The sequence below is a fragment of the Topomyia yanbarensis genome, chromosome 3 (genome assembly GCF_030247195.1).
Source record: "Topomyia yanbarensis strain Yona2022 chromosome 3, ASM3024719v1, whole genome shotgun sequence".
NCBI classification, from domain to species: domain Eukaryota; kingdom Metazoa; phylum Arthropoda; class Insecta; order Diptera; family Culicidae; genus Topomyia; species Topomyia yanbarensis.
Window position 1 is genome coordinate 17153907 of NC_080672.1, and position 27016 is coordinate 17180922.

The following is a 27016-nucleotide window of genomic DNA, read 5'->3' on the forward strand; positions in this document are numbered from 1 at the left end:
AATACGATTTAATTTTCTGAAGCGAATTTTCAAAGCTATCTTTCTCGATTCGATACCATTCCCGAAAAGAAATGCACAACAGTATTACATTGTTGTTACACTACAACGAAAAACAATGTTATTCTGGAAAATTTACAATGAAAATATAATCACATTTGTTGTTTCTACATCCAATTTCATTGTAAACCCGATTTTTACATGGAAAAGAGGGGGGGGGGGGTCGTTAAGGAATGTAACAATGAAAAAATTGATCTTTTCCCATACATTTGGAAATCAAAAACATAAATTTACATTGTTTTTCCGTTGTAGATTTTGGAGGCATGAAGGACTGCATCATAAGTACATTGATGTTACAAGAAAAGTTGTTGTTAACAAATAAAACTGTTGTAAATTCAACGTTTCTACGATCAATTTCGATATTACTTTCTGTTTGGGATTGCGACTTCGGCCCTTTGATCGATTCATGATCGATTTACAGTTACGTCGTGTTCAAATTTTACGCGTTTTCGGAAGTTTTGTTGTACATTCGAAAACGGTTTGACAGTTATCCGAAATCGTCTTTCAAAATGTGCGCAATTTTTTTCAGTTGCGTTGAATTAGTATGATTAGTAAGTTCTGAATAATTTTGAATATCCAGGATTTTTGAGAAAGTATTTAGCAGGATTTTATAACTCGAAATAGAAGCATAAGTGTTTTTTTCTGAGACTAATTTGGTGCCTTGATCTTATTGTCGAATTAACGATGTCTGAAGCAGACGATATCTTTGCTGAAAACTCGTCAAACGATTCCGGTAAGAATTTGGGTATTATGCAAACTCCTTGTAGTCCTTAGAGGGACTAGGGATATGATGAGCTTTTCGATTGATGCGAACCGGGGTAGTTCCGTAATTTGTAATTTTTTAAACGTACGTTTGTTACGTACGCTTAATTTAGGCCAAGAAAGTTCTGTGCACTGTTTTTGTACTTGTTTAGCAAAAAAAGTTGAATGCCATTGCGCTCTACTACACAGCTATACAACATTCGAAAATGGCATTAGTAATTGCTTGAAAAAGGTTGACGAGTCCCTATTTCGTTTTTTTTATTCTAGAATACAACAGTGTGAGTGAACTTCAGGAATCGATCAGTATAGAAGAGAGTAAGTAGTTTTCTAAAAAAAAACCTTCGGTTGAATCATACCGTTATTTTGCGATGTCTTATTCTAGCGGAACCTGAAGATGAATTTGAGGAGGATATCGAGTCTCAGCAGATTCGAGAACGGATTAAGAAACGGCAGAGTCAACGAATGTCGTTCATTCCGCGGCAGGCCAGTTCAAGCGACGAAAGCGATAATGAAGATGAAGAATTGAAAAGAAGCCGCGCGGAAAGCGAGGTCACGATCGTAAGTGACGACACGAGCGATGAGGAACGGGCAGTGGAAAATAGGGCTCTCTCACCTGCTACGCGTTTGAGTATTACCGGTATTCGACCGGAGGATTTGAGTTCCGATGAGGATGATGAGATTATTATGAAAAAGGACAACAGGAAGGTGCTGATATCGGATGACGAAAGTGAACCTGAGGTAAATTCGGAGACAAGAGCCGACAATCAAGGATCGTTCGATGATAGTTTACCGATGCACAGCTTTGATGCGGAATCATCCAAGCGTGATTCCATTAGTACGAAACTATCTTCGACGGCAGTTTCGGATGACGTCAGAAATGAATCTAAACGTGATTCGATTAGTACGAAACTGTCAACAAGTGTGGTTTCTGATGATAGCAAAGACGAATCTAAGCGTGATTCGATTAGTACAAAGTTATCTTCGACGGCGGTTTCGGATGAAATTAAATACGAATCTGGTGATACTTCAGAAGATAAACGTTTATCTAGCCACGTCCGTCAGTCCATCGGTAACAAACTTTCCTCAACGGCAATCGATGAAAGAGGAGAGCAATCGCACCGGGACGATAGTAACTCATCAAGTGTCATAGTTACTCAGGAATCCAATGAGGTCTTGTCGCTTTCCAGTGATGATGATGTATCAATCAAAAAACCGTTGGTTCAACCAACTATCAAAGCTGCATTTGCCAATAACTTGGTTTCGCAAAACTTTTACGAAGGTAAACTTCGCAAACTGTCTGACATGAAAGTTACTCTAGTTTCAATGGAAAAGCTGACCAGGGTGGCCCATGATTTACCGGACAAAGGTGTTGCATTGATGAAGAGAATGGATCTTTTGAAAAAGGAGATACAAATTCTTAGCAAAGAGATTTCACGAATGGATGTGCACGATTCAAAGAACGTTAGAAAGGAGATTCAGAAGAGTTTCGAGAGCTCCATCGATTCCAGTGGACGTATAATATTGGACAGCAAAAATACTTCGATAGCAAGGTAAATTATTGGCTGAAAAACGTAATTTGTTACTTAAATTTACAATGATCATAATTTTTAGCAACGAATCCAGCGTGCAAACATCGGGTGATCCAGTCAAACCAACAACCAACATTTCCTGGGATGACATTGAACAGGCTGCAAATCAAATCCAACCGAAGCATACGGGCAAGCAGGGAATAGCTACTTTCGAAACGAAGAAAACACTCACCATGGACCGTTTGGCCACTTTGCACAAGTCAATCGAAACCTGCCCTAGTGAGGACACACTTGCCGAACCTCCAAAGTTGCTAAAGATTGAGCTAATGAACCACCAGTTGCACGCGCTGGCATGGATGCTGTGGCGTGAAAGTCAGAAACCTCGTGGAGGGATTCTGGCCGACGACATGGGTTTAGGAAAGACACTCAGTATGATTTCTTTGATTCTAAAAGCAATCGAGTTGGACGATTCGGACAAGGTACAGGAGAATAGTTCTTCGGATGAAGAAGCTGAAGTTGACAGTGGTTGGATGGCAAAGGGTAGAAAAGATTATTATGCTGGAGGCACACTCGTTGTTTGTCCAGCGTCCTTGATGAAACAGTGGGAGGCAGAAATATTGAATCGTGTGTCAAGGAATAGTTTAGCTGTAATTATTCACCACGGTTCGAATCGGGACGTAAAACCAAGACACCTGGCGAAATATGACGTGGTTATAACCACTTATAACATTGCTTCGCGAGAAGTCAAATCAGAAAGAAGTGGACTTTTCGGAGTAAATTGGGAACGGATCATTTTGGATGAAGCGCACCTTATTCGGAACCATAAAAGTGCTATGTCCGTTGCATGCTGCCAGTTGAAAGGGCGCTATCGTTGGGTTCTAACCGGAACCCCTATTCAGAACAAAGAAATGGACATTTACGCGCTGATGAAGTTTCTCCGTTGTAGTCCGTTTGATGATTTGACGCACTGGAAGCAGTGGATTGACAATAAGAGCGCAGGAGGAATGATTCGTCTTAATACGATCATGAAGTCGATCATGCTTCGCAGAACCAAACAACAGCTAAACGAAAAAGGTGCACTGCAGGGTTTACCGAATAAGATGATTGAGTTGATCGAGGTCACGTTGGATAAAGACGAAATGAATGTCTACCAGAAGGTGCTGCTTTATTCGCGAACTCTTTTCGAGCAGTTTCTTCGTCAGCGAGCATATAAAGAAAACGAAAACTATTTTAGAAATACCGGCGGTGGGTCAACATTTGCTCGAACGAAAGGGCCAAACTACGAGCGGGTCCACCAAAAGCTAAAACAACTTCACACTAAAGATGAAGTCAAGCAGCATCAGATCCTCGTGCTTTTGCTTCGACTCCGGCAAATTTGCTGCCATCCTGGTCTGATCCATCGTATGCTGGAGGACGATGACGGCAATTTCGATGTGAGCACAGTTGAAGAGGAGCAGGATCTGGATCTGCTTGAACAGCTGAACAAGCTCAAATTAACGGACACCTCGGGCACTGGGGCAGCGAATGATTCAGCGGAGGTTGCACAGCGGGAGCTAAATATTAGTGACACACCGCCGGAGGTTGCTGACGCTATTACGAAGGCATCGTCGAAAGTGATGCTTCGGTCGAATCCGGTTTTTAATTTGGAACGGGCAAGCTCCAAAATTGCTAAAGTACTGGAGTTGGTGGATGAACAGATTCTGCAGAGCGAGGACAAGGCGGTGATAGTGTCACAGTGGAGCAGTATGCTGGACATCGTGGCTCAGCATTTGAGCGGAAAACGGGTGCGGTATGTGTCGCTTACCGGGAAGGTCCCAGTCAAGTTCCGCAATGACATCGTGGTGGATTTTAATAAGCAGGGGAGCGGCCCAAAGGTAAGTTATGTTGCCTTATTGAATGGGATTTATTAATTTTCCAACCACGACTGGTTTTGGAAACAAATCACATAGATTTTACAGGTCATTTGTGTAAAATGCATGTTGCTAATCAGTCTTAAATCACAACTATTATGCTGCTTATAATCGCAAGTTAGTCCTATCTGTGGGCAGTGAACATCAACATAAACGAGCTTTATCTTATCGGGGATACCTATAGAGGTCCTAAATCGTCTTAGTTGTCCAAAATCAAGCTCAGTAGTCCATCCCAATCCAGTCTTTCTTGGTATCTCGCAATCCGAGAATTCCAGGATCAACCAGATCAAAAATTTGCGTGCATATTTTTCTCTACTACGGTTTTTCTACTCTTAGTCCATTGGAGCTGCATTTTGTATAGTGTATAATCGATAGTTCCTACTACAAAGAGGAACCGCATCAAAGGATCGTCGGCGTTCTGTTTACATGCCGCAAATGGTACGATAATCAAAACATACGATTCTCGTTTCGTCATGACTGATTTGGGTTTCTGTTGAACATTTCGCCAGAACTTTGTAGTAGCTGATGTAACACGTTCAAATCGTGTTCAAACGTCTGCAGGAAAATGGTCTTAGTCGCAATAATCAGATGACGACGGAGCTGTTTCTATGGCCTCGATGGCTGGGAATTTTGATCTGATCGTCCTCCCGTAATACAACACCGCTGGACTTTTGCTTGTCGTCGAATGAGGCGCAGTGTAGTATTCAGGTATTCAAGTCCTTTTTTTCCAGTCTCTGCCAAGTACATTACTGATCTGAAGACACTTTAATAGCGATCGATTTAAACCCTCAACCAACTGTTATGCATTGTCCAATGTTATGGTTAGGGGATATCCTAGTCGTGTGAAAATAATGTTCAATCTTTCGACCATTTTGCGTGACATTACGTTTCCGATTCATAATTTCGACCTTGTATCGACTGAAGTAGTCTATCACAACTAATAAATATTTTCCAGATGGAAGTGGACCCATGAAATCAATAGCAACATCAATCCATGGTTTCGTAAGTAATTGACTTCTACTCATTGGAACTGGTTTGCTTGGGAGACCAATCAATTGGCATCCTTCACAATTCAACAGACATGCTTCCGTTTCTCGATCCATAGACGACCACCACAGTTTATTTCCGCTTATCATGGTTCGAGTTGTTTTACTACATTGTTAGACCATTTTTCGTCCGGTTCCGCTTTGAGTTTAGCGCAGCAGTCCAGGCCGGTACTCCATACCTCAGTATTGAGGATGAGACACCCGCCAGGAGACGTCTCGTGCTGCCTCTTGCTCCTCCGTGATTCGGCATGATCCTTGCTAATGCGTTAGTTGTCCTCGCAGATTTCTCACATACATAGTCGACATGGCTGCTGTAATTCAACCGATCGTCGACCATCACATCCAGGCGCTTCAGCGCACACATCGATGAGATGGATTGTCCCCCGACGCTGAACTCGACTCGCTGATTTTTTTTTTAGCCCTGAGGTACTCCCGCCGAGACCGTGCTCGATGTTCGTTTCGTAGACCAGTACTCGGTTCTGGAAGTAACTTTTCAGAACCTTGCATAGATAGTCCGGAACCCGCATTCTGCTACGGCGATAGCCCCCAGCTGGCACTGCTGAACGCGTTCTTTACGTCGATCTCGTAACCACGGCGCAGTAGCGATTGCCTCTTCTCTTTTGCTTCGATGCTTTCTCCGCGCTCTCGATGACTGTACGGATGGCGTCCACCGTCGATATTCCTTTCCGGAACCCGAACTGCCTCTGCGATAGTCCGTTCTCACTTTCAGCGTAAGTCGTCAGCCTGTTGAGGATGACACTTTCCAGAAGTTTATCAAGAGTATGTGGTGGTATCCCTGGTTTTGGCAGCAACACCAGCTTCTGGATCTTCCATCTATCCGGGAAGTAGTCTTCGTTCAGGCATTTCTGTAGGACTATCCTTTTTCCACTATAAGGAACTCGTCGTTGGAGACTCAATTGTCACCAGCATTTCCACCGTGTTCATCAACGTACGGCGTAGGTGACCATGCGGTTGGATCGTGCTTCGGGAAAAGATCCTCCACGATACTTTGCAGTTTGTCAGAGCATATTTCGATTGGCGTCATATGACCCGTGATGCTGGCCATAACGACACGCTAAGCATTGGTGCAGGGATTAGCGTCTACTTCTCTGCACAGCCCCTTGTAGCAGGTGAACTTGCTTAGCACTGTGTGTGTTAACCTGCTAAATCTCACTGGCCCTCAGTGGCATTATGAAAAAAGTTTTGCGCATATGGCACAGTCACCCCATGCAAACAACTTAATCTTGGGATTTAGCAGATGTTAGCTCTATCGATTTTCCAATGACCCATTTCAGAATAACAGAGACCTAGCGGTACATTCTGAGGCCATTTTCCCATCGGCAAGCTCCAGGTGCTGCTACGAATGCGATCGCAAGGAATTGACACGTATTTAGTATATCATATAATTTTATTTACATGTTAACATAAAATCAAGGCATGTATAGGCAAAAAGCTGAGACACCTAGCAAATTTACGCATTAAACCATGCATAAATTTGCTAGGCATACAACCCAAACCAACGAAATTATTTGTGAGTGGTGCAGATCCGGATGCGCGCTTAATTTGTTTTTATCCTAAATGCCAACCCCGAAGGAAATAATGTGACAACTATCCAATAAAGAAAAGAATCAGAAAGATAGGATGGTTCTCACCAACTATTCATATTAGTCCGTACACGATGCTGCCGCTCGTTTCCGCTGGCAGGCTCTATTAGGTATTATGTTATACTAATTTTCCTGCGTACAAATTATTTGGTTTGTCCTTTTTATACTGAAATTTCATTCAATGGGGAGCTTTTTCTATTCTTACGCTGAAGAACTTCAATTCGAGCTTCAAGAAAGAGCAGGATGCAAATAGAAACAAGAACACCGAGTAATATCCTTTTAAATGGTTTTACTGCAGCACAGAATCGTTGAAAATTAATGGGGAACTGCGTCTAAGACGGACACTGTGGCTAAGATGGACAAATTACGATTTTCACAAAATGATTAATTCAGTTGAATGGTACGGATTATACAGACATAACACTATGAAGGAATTCCCTTAAAAATATCGATCTGGCAATTTTCCCAGAACACTAGCTCCACCTTTTATTTAGGGTCCCAAACATTCATTTGCTGGTGGATTACTCCTTAGGCCTGGGCACAATTTTTCACTAGTGTCCTATCCCCCATATGCTTGTTCATATGTCAGTGGCGCCATAATTGCAAATGCGGCAACACATATATCTATAATGACCGTTAAAGCGGGCGAAGCATTGTTATGTCTGTTAATCTGTGCTGATACTATATGATTTTTAGAAGACTTCAAATGATTCCGAAATTTGACACTAGAATATATCGTTTTAAACCTGACAGCTGTTGATCTCGGAAAATATTTTGAGGTTGACATGATGTACTGGCTTCAAAGAGTCGTCCGTGATTTAGGAACATTTTTAAAATTGGTCTCATTTTGGGTACGACGCACACAGTACAGTAGGGAAAGATGGACATATTTCTTACGCGAATACATAGCAGAATGCCGTTCAATTGTATACCCTTGGGCTATTTTTTTATTATCGCTAGATTGTGATATCTCGACAGAAAACAAACTTTATTTATCGAGAAGCGTCTCACTTTGTCCAATGTTCATCTTTACCAATGCCGTATGTCTGTCTTGGTTTTATCACATTCACCCAAATGTCATTCGCTCGAAAGCTATTTAGGGGCCGTACACAAATGACGTAGCTTTTTTTCAGCGATTTTTGACCCCTCCCTCCCCCCTCGTAGCATTTGGTCACAAAATTCTAACCTCCCCCTCGTAAATAACGTAGCATTTACCTACCCCCTCCCCCTCGTCCCATGCACAGCGCCCGGGTGATGAAAAAAAAATTACATGCTTTTCAATTATTTTAAACACATGTCCTTTCGAAATGTTTGACGACTTTTATCAACATTTTCATTATAACAACAAATTTCGTGCAAAATAAGCCCATTTCATCACAAATATAGTGTTGATAGTTTTGTTTTGAATTTTATATGTCAAGGGGAGCATGAAGAGAAGTTCTCTCAATCCTGTAGCTGCCAATGATTCTAAGAAACATACGTTCATCTAAATTACTAAATTTAGTTTGGTTGATTCCGAAGTGAAAATTTAATTCAGCTTCCAAACTAAGTCTACTAGTTAGCAACATTAGCTAACTAATGTAGCAAGTTAAATCCGCATACAAAATCTTTTCGTATTTTTGCGAACTTGAAATTGAAATTCTGCGAATTGTAAAATTTACCTCATGAAAAACCGCATCAAAAGTAACTTGTTTGAATTTAAATTCATTTCTCTTGGGAACGGAGGATCATTAAATTGTTTTCTCTAAACAATGGGTTTTAAACATAATGCTACGTCGCACAACTTCTGACCCTACCCTCCCCCTCGTCACACTTCGTCACAAATTTGGTATACCCTCCCTACCCCCCAAAATGCTACGTCATTTATGCATGGCCCCTTACCCGAATGTCATAATCCAGAATAGACCATTTACCCGTATGCCATAAACCCGAATAGATGAATGTCATTGACCCGAATACCGCATCCACTCAAACAAAATATAAAGCCAAATCCAACGGAAGGTAACGTTATGCTTATAACATCATTTACTGTTGTTACAAATCCTATAAAAGGAAAACAAAATTACAATACTAGTGCCCAACATGCAAGCATGCTTCTATAGTTATTCTCTCAGTTTTCGTTGCTTTGGTGTTCATGAAATGTTGGATATTTAATCGATTTATCGGAGTTTTGCAAACGAAGAATTGCATATCGAACCCTGCCAGTCTAGTCTAGTCTAGTCTACATATATACAGCCAATACATGTAGAGATCCTGGAAAATTGCAGATGTTCGCCTACAATTTTTCTTGTCAATATTAATATTTGTGGTACCGTAAACCGGGGTGACATTGATCACTTTTCGAAGTAACCATTACATATTTTAGACGCAACACATTTTTTTCAAGTTTAATATTTTTAAACCATGTACTGATGTATGGAGAACAAGATTGGATGGTTTTACCAAAAATTGTCCGTTTACAGCTATTTTTTCAAAAATGATTTTAAGTTGAAGTCCGTTTTCGTGTTCCGGGGTGACTTTGATAACTTGCATGTTCACCCACATTAAGTTATTGCTGTCAATGTTTTTCATTCAAATGTTTATTTAAACTAATTCTGGAAAGATACTCATTGTTAAATGGATGTTAATTGGTATTATACAAAGTATTTCAATGTACTTAAAATTCGAGTAACCAAAATTCGTATAATTTGTGTCCAACTAGAATAAAAGATTCTGAATACCTTTAAAACTGCTAAAATTATTTTATTTCAGTGCTTTATCAATGTACAAAAAGTTTCATCCATTTTAACACATTAGAATATTGAACAATAAAAAAATGTTGTGAATTTTAGCTTAAAATAATTTGGAATAATTGCCAACTAGTTTTACAAAAAAATGTATGAAGTTTTGTTTGGGTTAACTGATAATTTAACTTGTCGACACCACTACCAAGTTCCATAACAAAGGTGACAGAACGCCGCCCTGAGAACAACCGCAAATACTCAACTTCCGTATCTCAGCCTGTCGCAGTGACGAGCAAAGTATTCGGTTACTAAGCATTGCGTTTATCCAACCCGAGATACATGCAGGTATCCCATGACCGCGCGTCGCTTCCAGAATAGACTGGAAGGACACATTGTCAAAAGCACCCTCATTATCTAGAAATACACCCAAGCTAGATTGCTTGAGCGAGAAAGCTTTCTCAATGTTGTAAAAAACATCGTGAAGCAGAGTGATCGTGGATTTCCCACACTGATATGCATGTAGCATTTTGTGCAGTGGATATTCAACTAAACTAACGTTCCTGATGTGATGATCGATTATCCGTTCCAAAGCTTTCAGAAGAAAAGAACTTAAGCTGATAGGCCTAAAACTCTTGGCTTCTTCATAGCTTGAGCGGCCTTTTTTGGGAATAAATCTAACAGTTATTTCTCGCCATGCTTTCTGGATATACCCGGTAGCAAGACTGGAAAGCAAAATCTTTTTCAAGACATGTTTAAGAATATCAAATCCCTTTTGCAGTAGCACGGGAAGTATTCCATCTTTTCCGGGTGATTTGTATGGAGCAAAGCTGTCAACTGCCCACTTGACCGATTCAGTGGAAACCAATGTGCGTGCTAACGTCCACGAGTCCGAATCACCAGAATGAGATCTGTGAACATTGTTCAACTCCGGATCGATACAACCTGGAAAGTGTGTGTCGAAGAGACAATTAAGAGCATCTTTTTCGTCCGTCACATAAACACCATCTCTGGTTTTTAAGGAGTTCATCTGAAAATCATTCGATTTGGAGAGAATTTTATTTAACCTGCTAGCCTCGTTCAGACTAGAGACATAAGTGCATAGGTTTTGCCAGCCAGCCCGTTCTGCAGATCTATGACATTTCTTATATGCACTACGAGCTGACCTGAAAGCCCTGTTCAGAGCCTCTCATATTGATGTCTGAGCTGCCCCAAATGATGTGATGACCACTCGCATCACTGCCGATAATGAGCGGAAGCCCATTTCTGCTACAATATGATACAACGCTTTTGAACGCTTAATGCACGGAGTATTCAAGTCTTCAACAAAATTAGTTTGGAATGTCTTCAACAAAGTTTTTTTTTTTCATTTTGATTATAGAACTCTTAACCTTAGGGTCTTTCGGCTCTTTTTCAGGTTAGAAAAACTAGAAGTGGGTAATGTCCGGGACATAACCGCGGTGTTGACGTAGGACTAAACTTGGGCATATCATATGACATTCATGGATAATTTGAACCAATGCACTTTTTGAATGAATGTTTACTCGAAATTTCATGTCGAATGAGATTGCCACATTCACTGATTTTCTAGGACATGCAAAAACCTTCGGGTTTGTAGATTAATTAACATAAACATTTGCTTCTATGAATCACTGGTACATGTACAGCAGAATTGACAGGCGCAAACTCAATCCAAGTTATTAAATGGAACTTTCTAATTCAATTCTTTCTCCACTATGTTTTCATCCTAATAAGAACGGTTTGCAGATAACTATTTTTGGTGATACCAGACGAGAATCCTTTCTAACGATTCGAACCTTGCCAGAATTCGCTTCTGCTGCGTACATACACGAACATTTTCCTTTCGCAGCTCACATCGAATGAGCATTGTATATCGCAATGCGATCTCTTTTATGAACTTCTTAGTGCAGATGGAAGTCCATCCTTTTGTGCGACAAATGGAAATATTTTCCCAATTCTTTTTGGTGTGGCTTTCGCTTAGTAGCAGGGTTGCCACATTCACTAATGTTCTTGAAAGATTTGCAAAAACCACCAATCAAAGCACGGCTAATTAATGCTTTTACAAAATCATTTCTGTCAAAATTTACGGTAAAATCAACGGAATCTACTACACAATTGTTTTGATTATTTCCCAACAAATCGCGCAAAAAACTGTTTGTTCCGTACAGCACAGCGCAAATAATTGACATTGCAAAACAAATCGGCAACTTCAGCTGCCAAACACTTAGAAACGATCGAAGCATTTTTCGTCAATGTCACTTTTCTGACTCAAATTTTTGTAGGTATTTTCTTGCTTCCGTCCAATTGGTTTTGTCGTACATTTTTCGGATATTATTATAGAAAATAACTAACCCGATAAGAGGGAAGTTATTTTCCAAAGCACGAAATGGAAATTTCAATTGTAATTCTTCTGAGAACGATTTTGTGGTCCTAATAAGGACCGTTTGTTGTGAATATTATTACGCCGTTTCTCGCTCGGCATGATGATTATTCGCTTGGTATGGATAGCGCACAGATTGGTATCTTCCAACAAACTAACCAGGCAGGCCTCGCTGGTTTCTTAGAGGGCCATTACGGCTGAGCTCCGGAAGAGTAGATCGGTTTTGAAATGCTGTGCAATCTCACGGACTAGGCACTGGAAGAGCAGCTTGCGAATTAGTAACTCTGTCCACTTCTGAGAGCGATGAATTTCACGCAGGGCGACGACAGTTCTTGGTTGGCAGCGATAAGGCAGTAGCTATGATTTGGTTGGTGGTCCAAATGCAGCTTCTCGTTGAGCAGCACACGTACGTGTGTTCGGCTCTGTGGCTTAGACACGTCTGGCTTTAAGAAAAACTGTGACACCCATATTTATAGGCTCTAGCATTAATGTTGATTCGCATTAAAAGTAGTTTTTGAACTTTTTAAACAAGTTTTACATAGCATACAAGGTATCAATAGCAAGCGTTGAACGTTTTCCTTTCGATTTATGAAACAAAATTAGTAATTCCTATAGTAGGAGAAAAGTTATTAAGGTTCAAAGTGTACGTAACGTATCCGTTTTGAAAATTTTGAAATAACACCCAGTATAGTAAAGAAAGACGTAAGTCCTACGTCAAAATTTCTAACCTGACGTACGGGGGTTGGGAATGGAACCCAGGTGAGCTGCTTACAAAGCAATCGAATTCCCGTTTCTTTCAATAAAGTCATTTGAAATAGCATTTTCGAAAACTTTGATGAAAACATCAAATCACGATCTAAAATTGTTTGAATGTTTTCTTTATAATTATTGCTAGGAGGATTGACCGCCAAAATTATTTTATTAGATGAGGTGCAGCTTTACGTTGTAATATTGTTCAAAGATTCTAAACATTCAAAGTTGACAGTGTCGAAATAATATGATCGTGACCGTAAAAATAGATTCGAGCATTATTTTATTTTTCTTCACTATTAAAGCTCACAACTCCAGAACGAGTCCTCGTTTACAAAAAAATTATAAGACCAACACTCAAATATACACCATTAACAGCCGCTATCTTGAACTATTTTGAAATTTTGAAAGTGAAAACCGATCTTGACCTGCTAAAGGAAAACGGCAAGTCGTTTTTCATCATTTTCTTTCTACTTTCCAAAATATTCTTGTCGTTGTTAATCACACTGAGTTTTTGTCTCAATTCTGCGCATTCTCAAAAAATACATTTTTAGCAAATTTTTCGGTGAGCAAGTTTATGTTAATAAACATCAAACTGCGCTTCCCATTTGAAGCATTGTCCCTAATTTATATTTATGAGCACCTCTTCAAAAAAGAGCTCATTATAATTTGACAACTATGGAACCTCTGCTAAGACTATCAGCACCGGTGCGTAAGCAAATGCTTGTGTATTTTGATTACGCTAAACGATAATAATATATTTAGGCCCCCGTTTTCGCACCGGTCGTTGGTAAATAGGTTGCCAAAATAATAATCTGTTTTCACACCGGTAGTTGTTATTATAGTTACGTTACATTTTTTTGCAATCATGCAATAAAGTATTTTTTTAAATTGTTTTTTAATTATATGGATTTAATTCAGTGAAAAAATATAGCTAGAAAGAAAATACATTTATTTATTGAATTCAATAAAATCATTTCAGTAACAAATATCGTTCTCTTTTCCAAAAATTATATTATTGAAATGATTGCAACATTATTCGAACTGGAAATGTTTATTGAGATTAAAAGTTAATTATTGTTTGAATGCAAAAATGCTCGTACCATTAATTTTGCCGATTGAAGCAATAAACATTGTATAATTGAATTCAATAAGACATTTTTTGTTCAAATATGTTAAAATTTTCTATGTAATAATAATTATGAGAATTCATAGAATTCTATGAACTAATGTTTGCCCGGCAGTTATTGTCTGAAGCACATACTACGACGGTTCCGAATCAGGAGTGCAATGAAGAAGATCTCATCCTAGATATTACGAACAGACTTGCGGTGGAAGAAGCTTTACGACCATTCAACGATTGTTTTGTGGAACCAGTTTTCACGAACGATTGGTTTCGAAGACTTTCGTTTTTTGTATTTCGAAGGCTTTGAAGAGAAGATAATACTATAATAAAAAGCCAGAGAAAGCTGGGTTTTACTAAATTATGCGAAAGCCATCTGACATACGTCCTTCGGACACTACAGTAAAATATATTCACATGAGAGAAAATTTGCGCCTTAATCTATGTGAGAATCCTGCTATACCCCAGATAATAGATGTTTAGACAGATTTTTACATAAATTTTTAGCCCAAATGTCCGTCGTCTGTGGTAATATTGCAGAGTATAGTTGGGTAAATATATCTACGTTTTAAGAATTTTCAAAGGCGATTTTGAATCGCAGAGTAGTGGGCTTATTCAGGAATACTTGGTACGCTGGACTGTACCCACTCGAAATGGAAACATTACTATACAACTTGGGCAGAATAGTATACAGTAAAACAAAAATAATGAAGTGGTAGCATTTTATGCGTGGCTTCAATAATGATATTAACTTGCTGAAGTAAACTGCGTTGTTTTCCGAGGTTGATACACGAGGTTGATTACGTTGATATAGTCATCACATCTCGTCTAACTTAGAACTAGAATCATGAATCAGTAGTGGTTGGCTCAAATGGCACGTTCCCAATATAGATCCGAGCTTTGTGCTTAAAAGACAATTATCAAAATTCACGTTGAGGGGGAGTTCCAAACCAATATTCACCAAACACATCTAGTGCTCGTGAACAAAAGGAGTATTGCCATCTCTTTCGTGACAGCTGTGAACTGCGCTAAGCCAACAATAGTTTCTCCGGACATCAGCAAGCAACAACTAGCCGCTTGCCGGCGCTACTATCGGCCAACAGACTTCTAGTAATTGGTATACGGACTTTTCGTACACCCAGTAAAGTTCAATCGGAAATGAGCCGGAATTCTGGCTGGTTTTAGTCCATATTCCGGCTCCATTGATAAAACCGATTCTAACTAAAATGTGTCACTAAAGCCGGAATGCAAATTAGAACCAGCCAACATTCCGGCTGAGCTTAACTTGTAGTATTCCGGCGCCAATAACACAACCATTTCCAATTAGAATCGGTTTTATCACTGGAAATGGAATACTAACTACAACTACATCTACTTCAAGAAATAAACATTAAGTGCGTACCCTGGGGCAAATTGGTACACACGAATTTGTGGCAAATTGATACAGTGTATCGATTTAATCCAACATTTTGTCATCGATACGGTAATTCCCAAGATGGAATCAAATTATCACTTACTGTTTAAAATTATAAATTTGGTTCCAATTTATCAGTATGGCAAATTACAACACGGAATCTTGCTTTCAAACAATGGTCCTGCGGGGTAGTGCAAAATTCCTAACCAGAGTTTAATATGGTAAACACTTTTAACGCAAACAATTTGAAATTCTACTAGAGCTTCGCCTGCATCGCTTTTTGCGATGCGATGAGCTGAAGCGACAGTAGGTAGCATAATGTAATGTGATGTCTTTTGAATATGGTCGATGTACTTCTCAAATCAGTCTGTTAGGTCTGTTTGTCTGTGCATAGACCGAGCCAAAGGATCCTCCGGCGTTTATCATGGCCTGACACAGGTCATATTCATAGGAAGATTAAACAGTCGAACGTTCGAACATTTTTGAACGTGACGTTTGCTGCTTACCAAATTGGTCGTCAAATCCATATCCATGTATCAACAGTTTTGATAAAATTCTCGGAGTAAGTCAAAAACTATTGAAACGAATTAACAAAAGTAATTATCCTTGAATCATAGAATATTTCTACATTGTTCGACGTGGAATTCTTCTAGTAAATTTGTAATAAAATTTCTTGCAACAATCAATTTTATTGTCCAACAATAAATTAGTTAATTAACATTTCGTGTTACTGTTTCTATGAGCAATATAAATGTTTGAATGTATTAAAATATCAATTTTTATAATGTTAAGTACTACCGTCCAACCCCGCCATCTCCTTTTTCACAAAATTAGTGAATTTTGAAATTTTATGGAGAAAGGTTAAAATTTATTGATTTTGTATTGTAATGTCATATTAGACTGTAGTATAAATTATTGTTAAACTAGTGTTTTGGTACAATGAAAAAAATGGCTTTTAGTCAACACATTATTAGGGTAGTGCATTCACGTTCATACATTTCACTATACACCACAACATCATATTATCCCTCGAAAATATGATGAACCACCGCCTGAAACTAGATGGTGATGATGTAACAGGTGTGATCTGTGTCCGTCCAAGTTCTTTTTAGGTATTCTTTTCTGAACCAAGCGCTGCAGAGTGTGTGGCAAACCATTATCGTCGTTATCTTCCACTTACTATTGGACCTGAATTAAAGACTTTTGCACAAGAAAAATTCACGCATTGCCTTTCTTTTTGAATCTTACTTTCCACAGTTCCATTTGTTCGCAGCGTTTCCTCATACATTCTATGCAGATTTTTGGTTTTTTTGATTTGACCCATCAATCTGATCCTGGGACACATCATCCAAGTTGCTTCGATGCACTCATTTTTACTTTCACGCAGTAAACATACAGCATAATCCTAAATATGTGTTATTGAATTCAAACAAATACTGTTCATTGCATCAAACGACAAAATAATTGGTGTGAATCAAGATTTGAAAATATATTTTCATTAAAACAACAATAAACTTTTAATTTCAATAATTCTGTTCTGATTTCAGTAAACTTTAAATAAGTGTTATTTAAATCATCACTGACCCTATTTTTTACATTTTCCTTTCCTATGCTTACTTTCTACGAATAGCAACGTTGGCGTCAGTTGGAAGACGTTATCAAATATACGTACTCGCTATAAACCGAAACGATAAGTTTCCATTTCCCAACCTGTTTACGAACCGCCGGTGCGTTGTCGTGTTATGATGGCGGTTAGCAAATGGCTATTACCCACGCTCCGGTGCTGTTAGTCTAAGAGATCAGTTACAAGATCCAATGCCCACAATTTGCCAAAAGTCCATGATGCTTAAAACTATAGGTTCTCAACGTAGTGTGCACTATTTAATTAAATGAGTCAGTTTCTATTAATTTGTTTTTTTTCATTCCAACTAATTTTGGATTGAGGGGGTTTTAAACCCCCCCCCCCCATGGCTACGTCACTGATAACGGTTGCTTCCTCTTTCAAACATGAGTAGTTCTCTGAATCTGTATATCACATAGCTGTCGCAAGTAAACTGGTGATCGACTCGTTTGCCCGGTTTACTCAAATTTAGGGGTTGATTCCTTCTTTCAAACATGAGCAGCTCTTTGAATCTGTGTGTCCTGGAAGTTCGCAAGTAAACTGGTGATTCAGTTTTCCCGGTTTACTCAAACATATGATTTAGTTCCTTCTTTCACACAAGAGCAGTTCTTTGAATCTATATACCAAGTAGTTCTCACAAGCAAACTGTTGATCCACTCGCATCTTGGGGTTCGATTCCTTCTTTCCAACATTTCTACGAATCTGTACTGAAATCGAAATGAATGCACATTGTGACAAAAGCTTTTTTCGTATCATAAACCCATTGACCCTTGTTCGAAACGACCTTTATGCCAAATGTCTTTCGAAGTATAGAACATACACTGGTCTGTGGTCCAATGGCCAACAACCATGGACGGAAGTTTTACATACACTGCAAGCGGAAACAGCAGCTTAAAGACTTAAAACTGGAGACATTAGTTAAATCATACAAACCAGATGATAGGATTAACTGTTTAACCGGTATAGCTTTAGTGTTAATTGCTTTTTAGGCTTGGACGTAAATCAAATAAAAATTGCATTTCAGTTTATTAATTTAATTTCCTGTGGTGTATTTTAACTTCGATATGTTTTTCGGGTGGGCATTCGGGTTTATGTGACATTTGGGCAAATGTCGTTCGGGTAAATTGCTTTCGGGCGAATATCATTCAGGAAAATGTGATAGAATCGTCTATCTTACCCATGCCAGGTGTCCGTCCTTCCCATTCCAGTTTAGAAATGCCGATTTTGTTCCTTCTTTATCACAACCATTTTAAACTTTAAATATTTTTAGTACTAGTTACTATATTGATGGAATATGATCTTAAATTACGGTTTGCGTACAATTTGCGAGCAATGCATCAATCGATGAGTCGAATTTGCTATTCAACCTTAAGGCTCAAGTTACCTCAAGGCTTGGTAGTATGCGTAAGAAAAATTGTGTTCAGCTTTGCCACCAGATTATCCATTTAAACCTTTTCAAAACTCTAAAAGAAGAATATCAGTCGATTTATTAGATCATCACGATTCAATTCATGCAAAATACCTGCTGGAAAAACCATCGGCTTAGCTGGATGGTGCTTTTGAAAAAGTGGCTGTGATTTTTTATCACACTACCACACCGAGCTAGGGTACGCAACACAACTGCGCAATAAAAAAACCACAGCCACTTTTTCAAAAGCACCACTTAGCTAAGCCGATGGTTTTTCCAGCAGGTATTTTGCATGAATTGAATCGTGATGATCTAATAAATCGACTGATATTCTTCTTTTAGAGTTTTAAAAAGGTTTAAATGGATAATTCGGTGGCAAAGCTGAACACAAATTTTCCTACGCACACTACCAAGCGTTCAATTCTAACACATGCTTAAAAAAGGTAACTTGAACCTTAAGGTGCCCGTCTTGAGCACTTAAAAGATAATATACGCGCGTATTTCAAATCGAAAACGATTGTCATGCCGTCGCGATGGAAATGAATAATGTTTGTTTCTCGGTCATAGTATTTTCGCCATTTCCACCCACCCCAAGACCACCCACCCTACATTTGTTATGATGCCATGGATCAACAGGTACCAGCGACCAGGTCATACCAACCGTTACCACCGCCAACGCTGCGTGTTTATTCCGAGCAAACATGTCTCAATTCTAACCAGAAGAAAGAAGGATTATTTTTCGTGAATTCCGAATAGTTTCATTTTTTTCTACCCGTACGACAAAAACCATGTCCAATCGAACGTTCAATCTGCTGTGGACCAGCTCTCAGAAGGAGCTGGAAAAACTGGCGGTCAACGATTTCGAATACCAGGCAATCGAGGCGCAGCACGATCGAACTGAAATCCAGGGCCAGGTATTCGAGCTGTATCTTCGGTACATTGTAATCTCCAATCGGCTGGAGGAAATCTATGATCAGATGGTGCAGCCGCAGAAGCGCATTTTGATCCGAAAGCTGCTAGATAACTGCCTTGGGCGTGTGCTGGAGCTGAAGCACGATTTAGTGATTATCGATATGATGGAGTTTAGCTACAATGATGCGGTGGTGGATAAATTGGGTCTGACACCCTTGAGTATGGAAATAAATGTTCCCCGATATTTCCGGAGGGACAAAGAAGAAATGCTGAACGAAAGGAGAAAGTTTATGGATGACATACTGCGAAAAATTGGAGCACTAGACGAGGAGGTCATTGAAGAGGAATTATCGGAGCTGGATGCGATTAAGATTATTCAAACGCATGAACGTGCTCGACAGGGAAGATTAAGGGCTCAGTTTATGAAAGAGTTGAAACTTTTAAAGGAGAAAGGTAAGCCGGATAGTAGCCGGGATAAGTCCACAACTGGGTTGAATGCGGCCATGAAAATTCAGAAAGTTTGGAGAGGTTATGCGACTAGAAGACAAACCAGACGAAAAAAGATGGAAGAAATGATCCTGATTGGAATGATACCACCCCAGGTCACGACAGCGCGAACAGCGGTAGACGAGCTGGAAGAAACTAAACTGACTCGGTATGTCCAGCAGAAAGAGTTTCAAGATGAGTATGAGCAATCGTTGGTTCGCGTGAAGGACGAAATTTACTGCAAGCAGGGGGCCGCAATGAAGGAGGACATCGCTGATGAAATTCGCACTTGGTTTAAAGAGTATCAGAAGCGAACAGGACGTTTGCCAGATTTTCCCTCGGAAGAAGCTGGTGGATCCCGCCATCTGTTGAGTCGACAGGCCACAGAAAGTGAGATGAGCCGGTCATCGGTGATGTCCTCGCGGGAGAGTAAATTGAAATCCGCCAAGGATGCAAAAGTGCAACAGAAAAGACCTGGGGAGGTTTCGCTCGAGGAAGGACTGGATAGGGCATTCAAACCGATGCAATCTTCGTTTCTTCCCGAGATTAAAACCGGTATCGACGAGTACACGGAGATCTGGAAAGGCAAAGACGAATCGCATAACCTGAGACAGACCTATTATGATGACATGATTTATGAGGAGAAATATTCGGATGTTGAGACAGAGCTACGTCGGATTGTGGATGACATTATGCGACAGGAGTTGGATCTTCTGCAGATTGCGCTGGATAGAGATCGAGCCCAGAAGGGAAAGAAAACCAAGAAGGGCAGTAAAAAGGCACGTCGAAGTGGCAAGAAGGGTAAGAAGAAACGAGAGAAAGATTTGACCCCGGATCGCACCACGGAGTCTCTGTTTGAGGAGCTGCTTACGAACGGTATCATTAAAAAGTTTCCCGAAACTCCCATAAACTCCTTCGTGGGGGATTTGAGCTACGCTGCCCGTAGCGCACTGAATCCTTCACCGGGAGATGTTCGTCATCTCATCAAACAGTACTGCATCCTTCCACTGGGTTCTGATACTATCCGCAATTTCGGACCGTGTATCAAGTCACTGCTCATAGCCGGTCCGAAGGGTTCGGGAAAAACATCTCTAGTTCATGCAATCTGTACGGAGACCGGATCGGTTCTGTTCGATATCAGTCCGGCCAACATCGCCGGCAAATATCCCGGTAAATCCGGATTGCTAATGTTAATGCATTTAATATCGAAAGTTTCCCGACTCCTGCAACCATCGGTAATATACTTCGGTGACGCTGAGAAACCTTTTATAAAGAAAGTCCCCAAAACGGATCGCACCGATCCGAAACGTTTGAAGAAAGATCTTCCCAAGTTGGTGAAAAACATTAACCCGGAGGACCGAATCATGCTGATTGGAACATCCAACTGTCCTTGGGAAGGCGACATGAAGTTGATCGTACAGACATATCAGCGTTTCATTTACATTCCCCGCCCGGATTACGGAGCACTCTCGTTCGCTTGGAAGGAAATGTTGAGCCATTACAGTGGTGTCCCACGGCAGTTTGATACGGGCGCGATGGCTAAAATATCGGATGGTTACACGGTCGGTTCGGTTGTGAAGTGCATCCGGGAGGTGATTACGTGCAAGCGGATGCTGCAGTTGAGAACGAAACCGTTGACTCATTTGGAGTTGATCAATGCGCTGAGGTTTGTAATTGTTTCTGGGGTGTTGAGGGTGATGGTTATTTGGCATGTTCGTAGCGATCCATGCCAAATGACTCGCCATAATCGAAATTAGTCAATGACACGCTCCTAATCCTGCTTCACTTGTCTTTTGCTTTGAAGCGCACTGGAACCCGTTTACAAAGAAGAGGAGGAAGCTTTCATGTACTGGTGGTGTAAGACACCACTCGGCCGACGCCGCTCGAAGCAGATGGAAATGGAGCACGAGGCTCGGATGGAGATCGAGAACGTCAACAAGCAGAAGAAAAAATAACTGATTATTTAAGATTTTTGTGTGGTTTTGTTTTGCATTACTGATATGAAAAAAGTTTTGTATGTGTGTTTCCAATAAAGTTTGTAGAATATGTGTTCTGTTGCTAACGATCGATTATAAATTAATTGAAAATGTTTACAATTAACAACCTTATTTCTCAATTTCCTAGATTATGCTCCTATCACTTACTGCCGGCGGAGTTGGTCTCAATCTGGTTGGAGCTAACCACCTGTTCTTGCTTGATCTTCACTGGAATCCTCAGCTGGAATCTCAAGCCCAGGATCGTGTTTACAGAGTGGGACAGAAAAAGACTGTCCATATCTGGAAGTAGGCGCAACAATAATTTACTAGCACATTTTACTTTAATCTATGAATGTTTCTCCCCACAGGTTTATGTGTAAGGACACGGTCGAGCAGGCGATTAGAGTATTGCAAGAAAAGAAGCTTGGTATTGCCAACGAAGTGCTTACTGGAACCAAACAAACTGGCAGCAAGCTTACGATCGATGACTTGAAGACATTGTTCGGGTTGTAATTCGGGACGATTGCTGGTCTGGGTTGGACCTGTGATATCTGAACAAGGTCGTCAATTTTCCGTTGTTTTGTCGGTTAGCGAATTTCGAAGTGTCGCTATTATATGTACTATATATACAATATGTTTGCCACATTCCACAATCGGATATGTAAGCTTTTTTACTTGCTTCATAAGAAATAGGTAATCGTACAACAAACCTAATTATCTTGTAATAATACAGATACGGTGTTCGAGCTGGTCTGGATACAATTCGTGTTTGTGTTTAGAGCTGTACTTCTACGTTAAAACTGTAATAAACTGTCTCTATTGTGTCAGTTGAGCGGTTGGTTTTTATTTCATGTATTTTCACAAAATAAAATTAACTGTCAAAGGTTAACTATTAAGCTTGATTTAGTCTATTATTTATCTTTATTATTGTTATTAGTCTATGCGTGCACTACAGTAATGCTTTTTTCTCAAATAATCTTCCAAAATAATTTTTCGTTGATCATCTCATCCCACGGTTTTTGTTGGTCACGGCCAGTGGTGCAAATTTTCATATTCAAAGGCCAACTTTCAGTTCAATCAAACCCAGTCATGATTCAAAGCAAAGCCTCCCTCAATCATTCACTTTCAAGTTGGCGGGATTTGCATGACTGAATCGTACGTCTTCATTTCAAATTGATGCCTTTTCATTCACCAACCAAAGCTGTCATCTACTCTTTAGAGGCCAGTTTAGGTTATATGTTGACATGTTTTGCGTTTTCAAGCTTACATGAACAGTAAGAAGTATGTTCAGAGTAGCTTGCTTGAAAAACCTAGTCAATACCCCAGTAGAGAGATATTCACAGAGTCAATGGAAGGAAAATGATTGAGCAGGTTGAATGAGTGATGCAAATCAACAACTGCGAATTGAACATAGTAGGGCATAATTTGAGATTTGTTCCTCCTTCAATTTCAATACCACCTGTTGAAAATTTGCAGCTCTGGCACGGCAACGCAAGAGTGCATTTTGTGCATTTTTATAGGAAATTTCACAAAATTAAAAACTATCTACTGAAAGCATTGAAAGAGCGAGAGCGGGCCATTTGGCATAAGGACATTTGGTCGGTGTTAAGTCAGACCGGACTAAATGACATTGTATTGAGTTCGAGAAAAACGAGTTTAAAGTTTGAATCATATATAACATGCCATTACCTGATATTGGTTATATTTGGAGTGAAAACATTTTATAACTGATTTTGTCATCTTTTAAATATGAGCAGCTCTTTAAAATTTCATCTTTGTAATTTTTGAGCTTGTTCATTTTTGCAATTATGGATTACGTTTTAGTATAGTACAGGTTTTAAAAGTTTCTGTTGATGCAGCGCTCTAGAACTGCGATCTATCAGACGTATGTTTTGTTTAGTTTATCATTATTATGATTGCTCTTGGAAGCGGTTGGCTTGGAAAATATCTATCATATTCACTAAAAGTCAATCGCTCAAAAGTCATTTACCCGAATGGAGTTCGCCCGAAAGCTATTTATCCGAATGTCATAAACCCGAATAGACCACTTTCCCGAATGTCATTAACCCAGGTATCAGGTATGATTTCAAAGCCAACCACTAAAACGTCACGTTAAGGTCGATCCACAATGAACAGAATTAATTCTATTCGACACAACTTTGTGAAAGTCGAGTTTGTTTAATTTATTGATGCATCATGGAGTAAAGTTTTTGTTATTCACCGACATATCCAAAATAACACTTTCCATCAATTGGCGGTCCTATATCTTCGCTTTTTAACAAACAACAGTTACTAAAGATTGAGTCATGCCGTTCCATGCCTGTATGTATAGTGAGGATCGAGCTTCGAGCAAAACGAGTCGAACAATTTGAACTGTCGGTGGGGCCCATAAGTTGTGTGCCCGCTGAGATGTTGACTTATGTCAGTTCAATACAAATGGGATAGGGGTGAACTATACCCAGTTAAACTCATTCCGGAACCGGTTCGGATTTCTGAATGGAGTCATTATGGATTCCAAATCAAATGCAACAACCGATTCCGACTCAGAATCGGTTGTTGCATTTGATTTGGAATCCATACTGACTCCATTCAGGATTCCGAATCAAATTCCGAATGGTTTGACCGGGTACGTGCATTAAGCCGAATACCGTATTCACTCAAACATAATATAAAATGAAATCCATGCTGCTTAATGATCTTATCATTTACTATTGTTTTGATTTCAACAAAAGGAAAAGAAAATAACACCGTGAGCTTGGCGGTGGACTCCAGACTAATGTCGTTTTTGCTTGAAGCGAAACTGAGTCAGTTTATAACCCCAACAGCTGTCAAAATGATGAACTGACAGCGGTTGGGGTTTAAACCTGACTCAGTTTCGGGGTCAAACGAAAACGATATAAAATTATTTATGCTTAGAGATTTGTAGCTTGGAGACCTTGGATGCTGTTGTCCATAGAATCTAATACCAACACGGCGTGCTTCAGGTGGTGGATAGAAGCGAAGCGATACCCTGACGACTGGCAGATTGAATTCTTTTTGCTATCAATTCAACTAGATTCAGACCGATGCAGTATCCTACGGTTGTTGGTTCATTACATATAATCTAAATCAAATATCATTCAATTTATACAATGTTTTAAAACTTAAGTGAATTAGCCAAAGTATTAGGATCATACCAATTCAAACCTAAATCTAAAGAAAACACGATTCTACTGCACAATGTATTAAATTTAAAATTTAAGTGTACTATCCAAAGTATTGGGACCATATCAATTCAAATGTTCAAAATCTGCCTAGTAATCTTGAAGAACCATCATCCACGCGAACCAAACCTTCAAATAAAGTGGCTATGTTCCCAAATATAAGCAACTTTAAATTCGTCCCTCCCGTTCTTTTCCTCTACTTCATTGTCCTGTTTTTGTTTTACCTCTATTATGTGGTTTTCGTTTGAAGCGAAACTGAGTCAGTTCCTAACCCCAACTGCTGTCAAAATGTATGAACTGACAGCAGTTGGGGTTAGAACCTGACTCAGTTTCAGGTTCAAGCGAAATCGCCATTAATTTGCTTTTCCACTACTCATAGGTATATACCAAAAAATATCAGTCAATTTATACGCTTGTACTTAATCTCTTTTCATATTTTTTCCTGTAATGTGGCATGTTATTTTTCCTTTTACTACTATATCTTAAGTTAGATTCTAATGTTCGAAGTGCTAATATCTATTTGTCATGTGATGTATTTTGACAGCACATAAAATTTTGTCTAAACTAAACTCTTTTCATTTGCTAACACATGAGCCATCAACCCCCAACCAGCGGAGGATGACAAAATTCTATTAAAATGCAATTTGAATTAGTGATAATATATCTAATACCTCGATCAAATTTTGTTGTGCTCTTCTGATCATGCCTTTTCACCTAGACGAGCTCATGCAGTTGCATGTTACACGTGTTTTTTTTATTGTACCCCATGGATTAGTTTAGTCCAGGTTTGGTCTCTTTCCATCTTTATTTTATTTTGCATGACGACAATTAAAGCTCTATACTAATTCTTCTCTTCATTTCATTTTTTTCTATTTTCGGTCTCATGCATCCCATTCTTCTGATGACCCCTTCGAGCTGATACAACCAAGGAGGGCAACATTACTGCCAACAATGATTATTCGCTGCCATCAGACGTAGCCAGGTTTTAGAACAATTGAAATGTATTTCATACTGGATTGAATCAGATAAGTAGGAACGACCAAATAAATGCAAGTAGCATATTACACATTTCTTATCTTAGCATATCAAATATTATTTGTATTAACATATTATTTGTATTAACATATTATTTACATACTTAACCGTACACGCACACAAATACACACATGCTTGACAGGTGACTGGACCAAATGCATTCACTCGTAGAATCTCTCATTTTGATGATCGCCTCGATTCTACGAAACCAGCTAACATAAGCTAGTCTTGTCTGGTGAATGTATGTAACCTGGAAGCCCCAGACACGACAGGACGAGACGGATAGATGACGGACTGCATTCTTCAATACACGGCTAGTGATCTAAAAAAACTTATGGAAAAACATATTATATTTATTTCTGACCAGCCAACAGTAGTACTGTTCAATGCACCTTTTCATCACATTCTGCAGCGCAATTATTCGTCAAGCATGCATTAGTTCATTAACCCTACCCCAACCCACATCCTGATCTCCCATGGCGTTTTGGTGGTCCGCATAGACTATTCTGCCATTACCCCTCCTACCATCGGCCTTGGACTGACTTGCGCTCTCATTGCTCCACCAAATGCTGCAAAATGAAAATGAAACAAAAGGAAGAGAAAATAACAATACGGCCGTGCCGGTGGTTGAGTGATAAGCATGACCGCCACTCACCCCAGTTGGTCTGGGTTCAATAACAGCCGAGGTCGTTGAGATTTTTCTGTGGTGAAAAAATCTGTGGTCACACCTAACTTCGGAAGGGAAATAAAGCCATTGGTTCTCGGTCCATGAGCTGATGGGTCACCACTCAGGCGTCGGTGTGTGGCCTCGTAGCGGAAATTGGCCAATGGAAAATAACTAGAAGAAGAAGATAATAATACTAGATTCCAATAAGCAAACATGCTTCTATAGCCATTCTCTTAGCTTTCGTTGCTTTGGTTAGTTCATAAAATGTCGGATAGTGAATCGATTTTTCGGGGTTTTACAAGCCAAGAATTGCTTATCGCACCGTGTTGCTCGTATATGTGCCATTAAAAATCAAACATCACCATACCTCCGTCTTCATCATGCTGTATATC

At 39.6% G+C, this 27016-nt stretch overlaps 2 protein-coding genes across 2 annotated transcripts; both read left to right on the forward strand.

Moving 5' to 3' along the window:
- The first annotated feature begins 617 nt into the window (after positions 1-617).
- On the forward strand, positions 618-22234 carry LOC131690631 (transcription termination factor 2). The gene is made up of 6 exons (XM_058976553.1): positions 618-790; positions 1087-1134; positions 1202-2369; positions 2431-4222; positions 21868-22025; positions 22088-22234. Exons 1-6 carry the CDS (start codon positions 742-744, stop codon positions 22230-22232), a joined length of 3360 nt encoding a protein of 1119 aa, XP_058832536.1. The 5' UTR covers positions 618-741; the 3' UTR covers positions 22233-22234.
- LOC131690632 (dynein regulatory complex protein 11) lies at positions 19079-21818 on the forward strand. Its single transcript, XM_058976554.1, has 2 exons — positions 19079-21409; positions 21548-21818. Exons 1-2 carry the CDS (start codon positions 19134-19136, stop codon positions 21696-21698), a joined length of 2427 nt encoding a protein of 808 aa, XP_058832537.1. The 5' UTR covers positions 19079-19133; the 3' UTR covers positions 21699-21818.
- Positions 22235-27016: the final 4782 nt, after the last annotated feature.

Bases quoted from the DNA above. Each gene is read 5' to 3' on its own strand.
- LOC131690632 (XM_058976554.1), top strand. From the start codon at position 19,134: ATGTCCAATCGAACGTTCAATCTGCTGTGGACCAGCTCTCAGAAGGAG. The intron at 21,410-21,547 runs GTTTGTAATTGT...TTTGCTTTGAAG, and splicing joins GAGTTGATCAATGCGCTGAG to CGCACTGGAACCCGTTTACA.
- LOC131690631 (XM_058976553.1), top strand. From the start codon at position 742: ATGTCTGAAGCAGACGATATCTTTGCTGAAAACTCGTCAAACGATTCC. The intron at 791-1,086 runs GTAAGAATTTGG...TTTTTATTCTAG, and splicing joins AAACTCGTCAAACGATTCCG to AATACAACAGTGTGAGTGAA. The intron at 4,223-21,867 runs GTAAGTTATGTT...TCAATTTCCTAG, and splicing joins AGCAGGGGAGCGGCCCAAAG to ATTATGCTCCTATCACTTAC.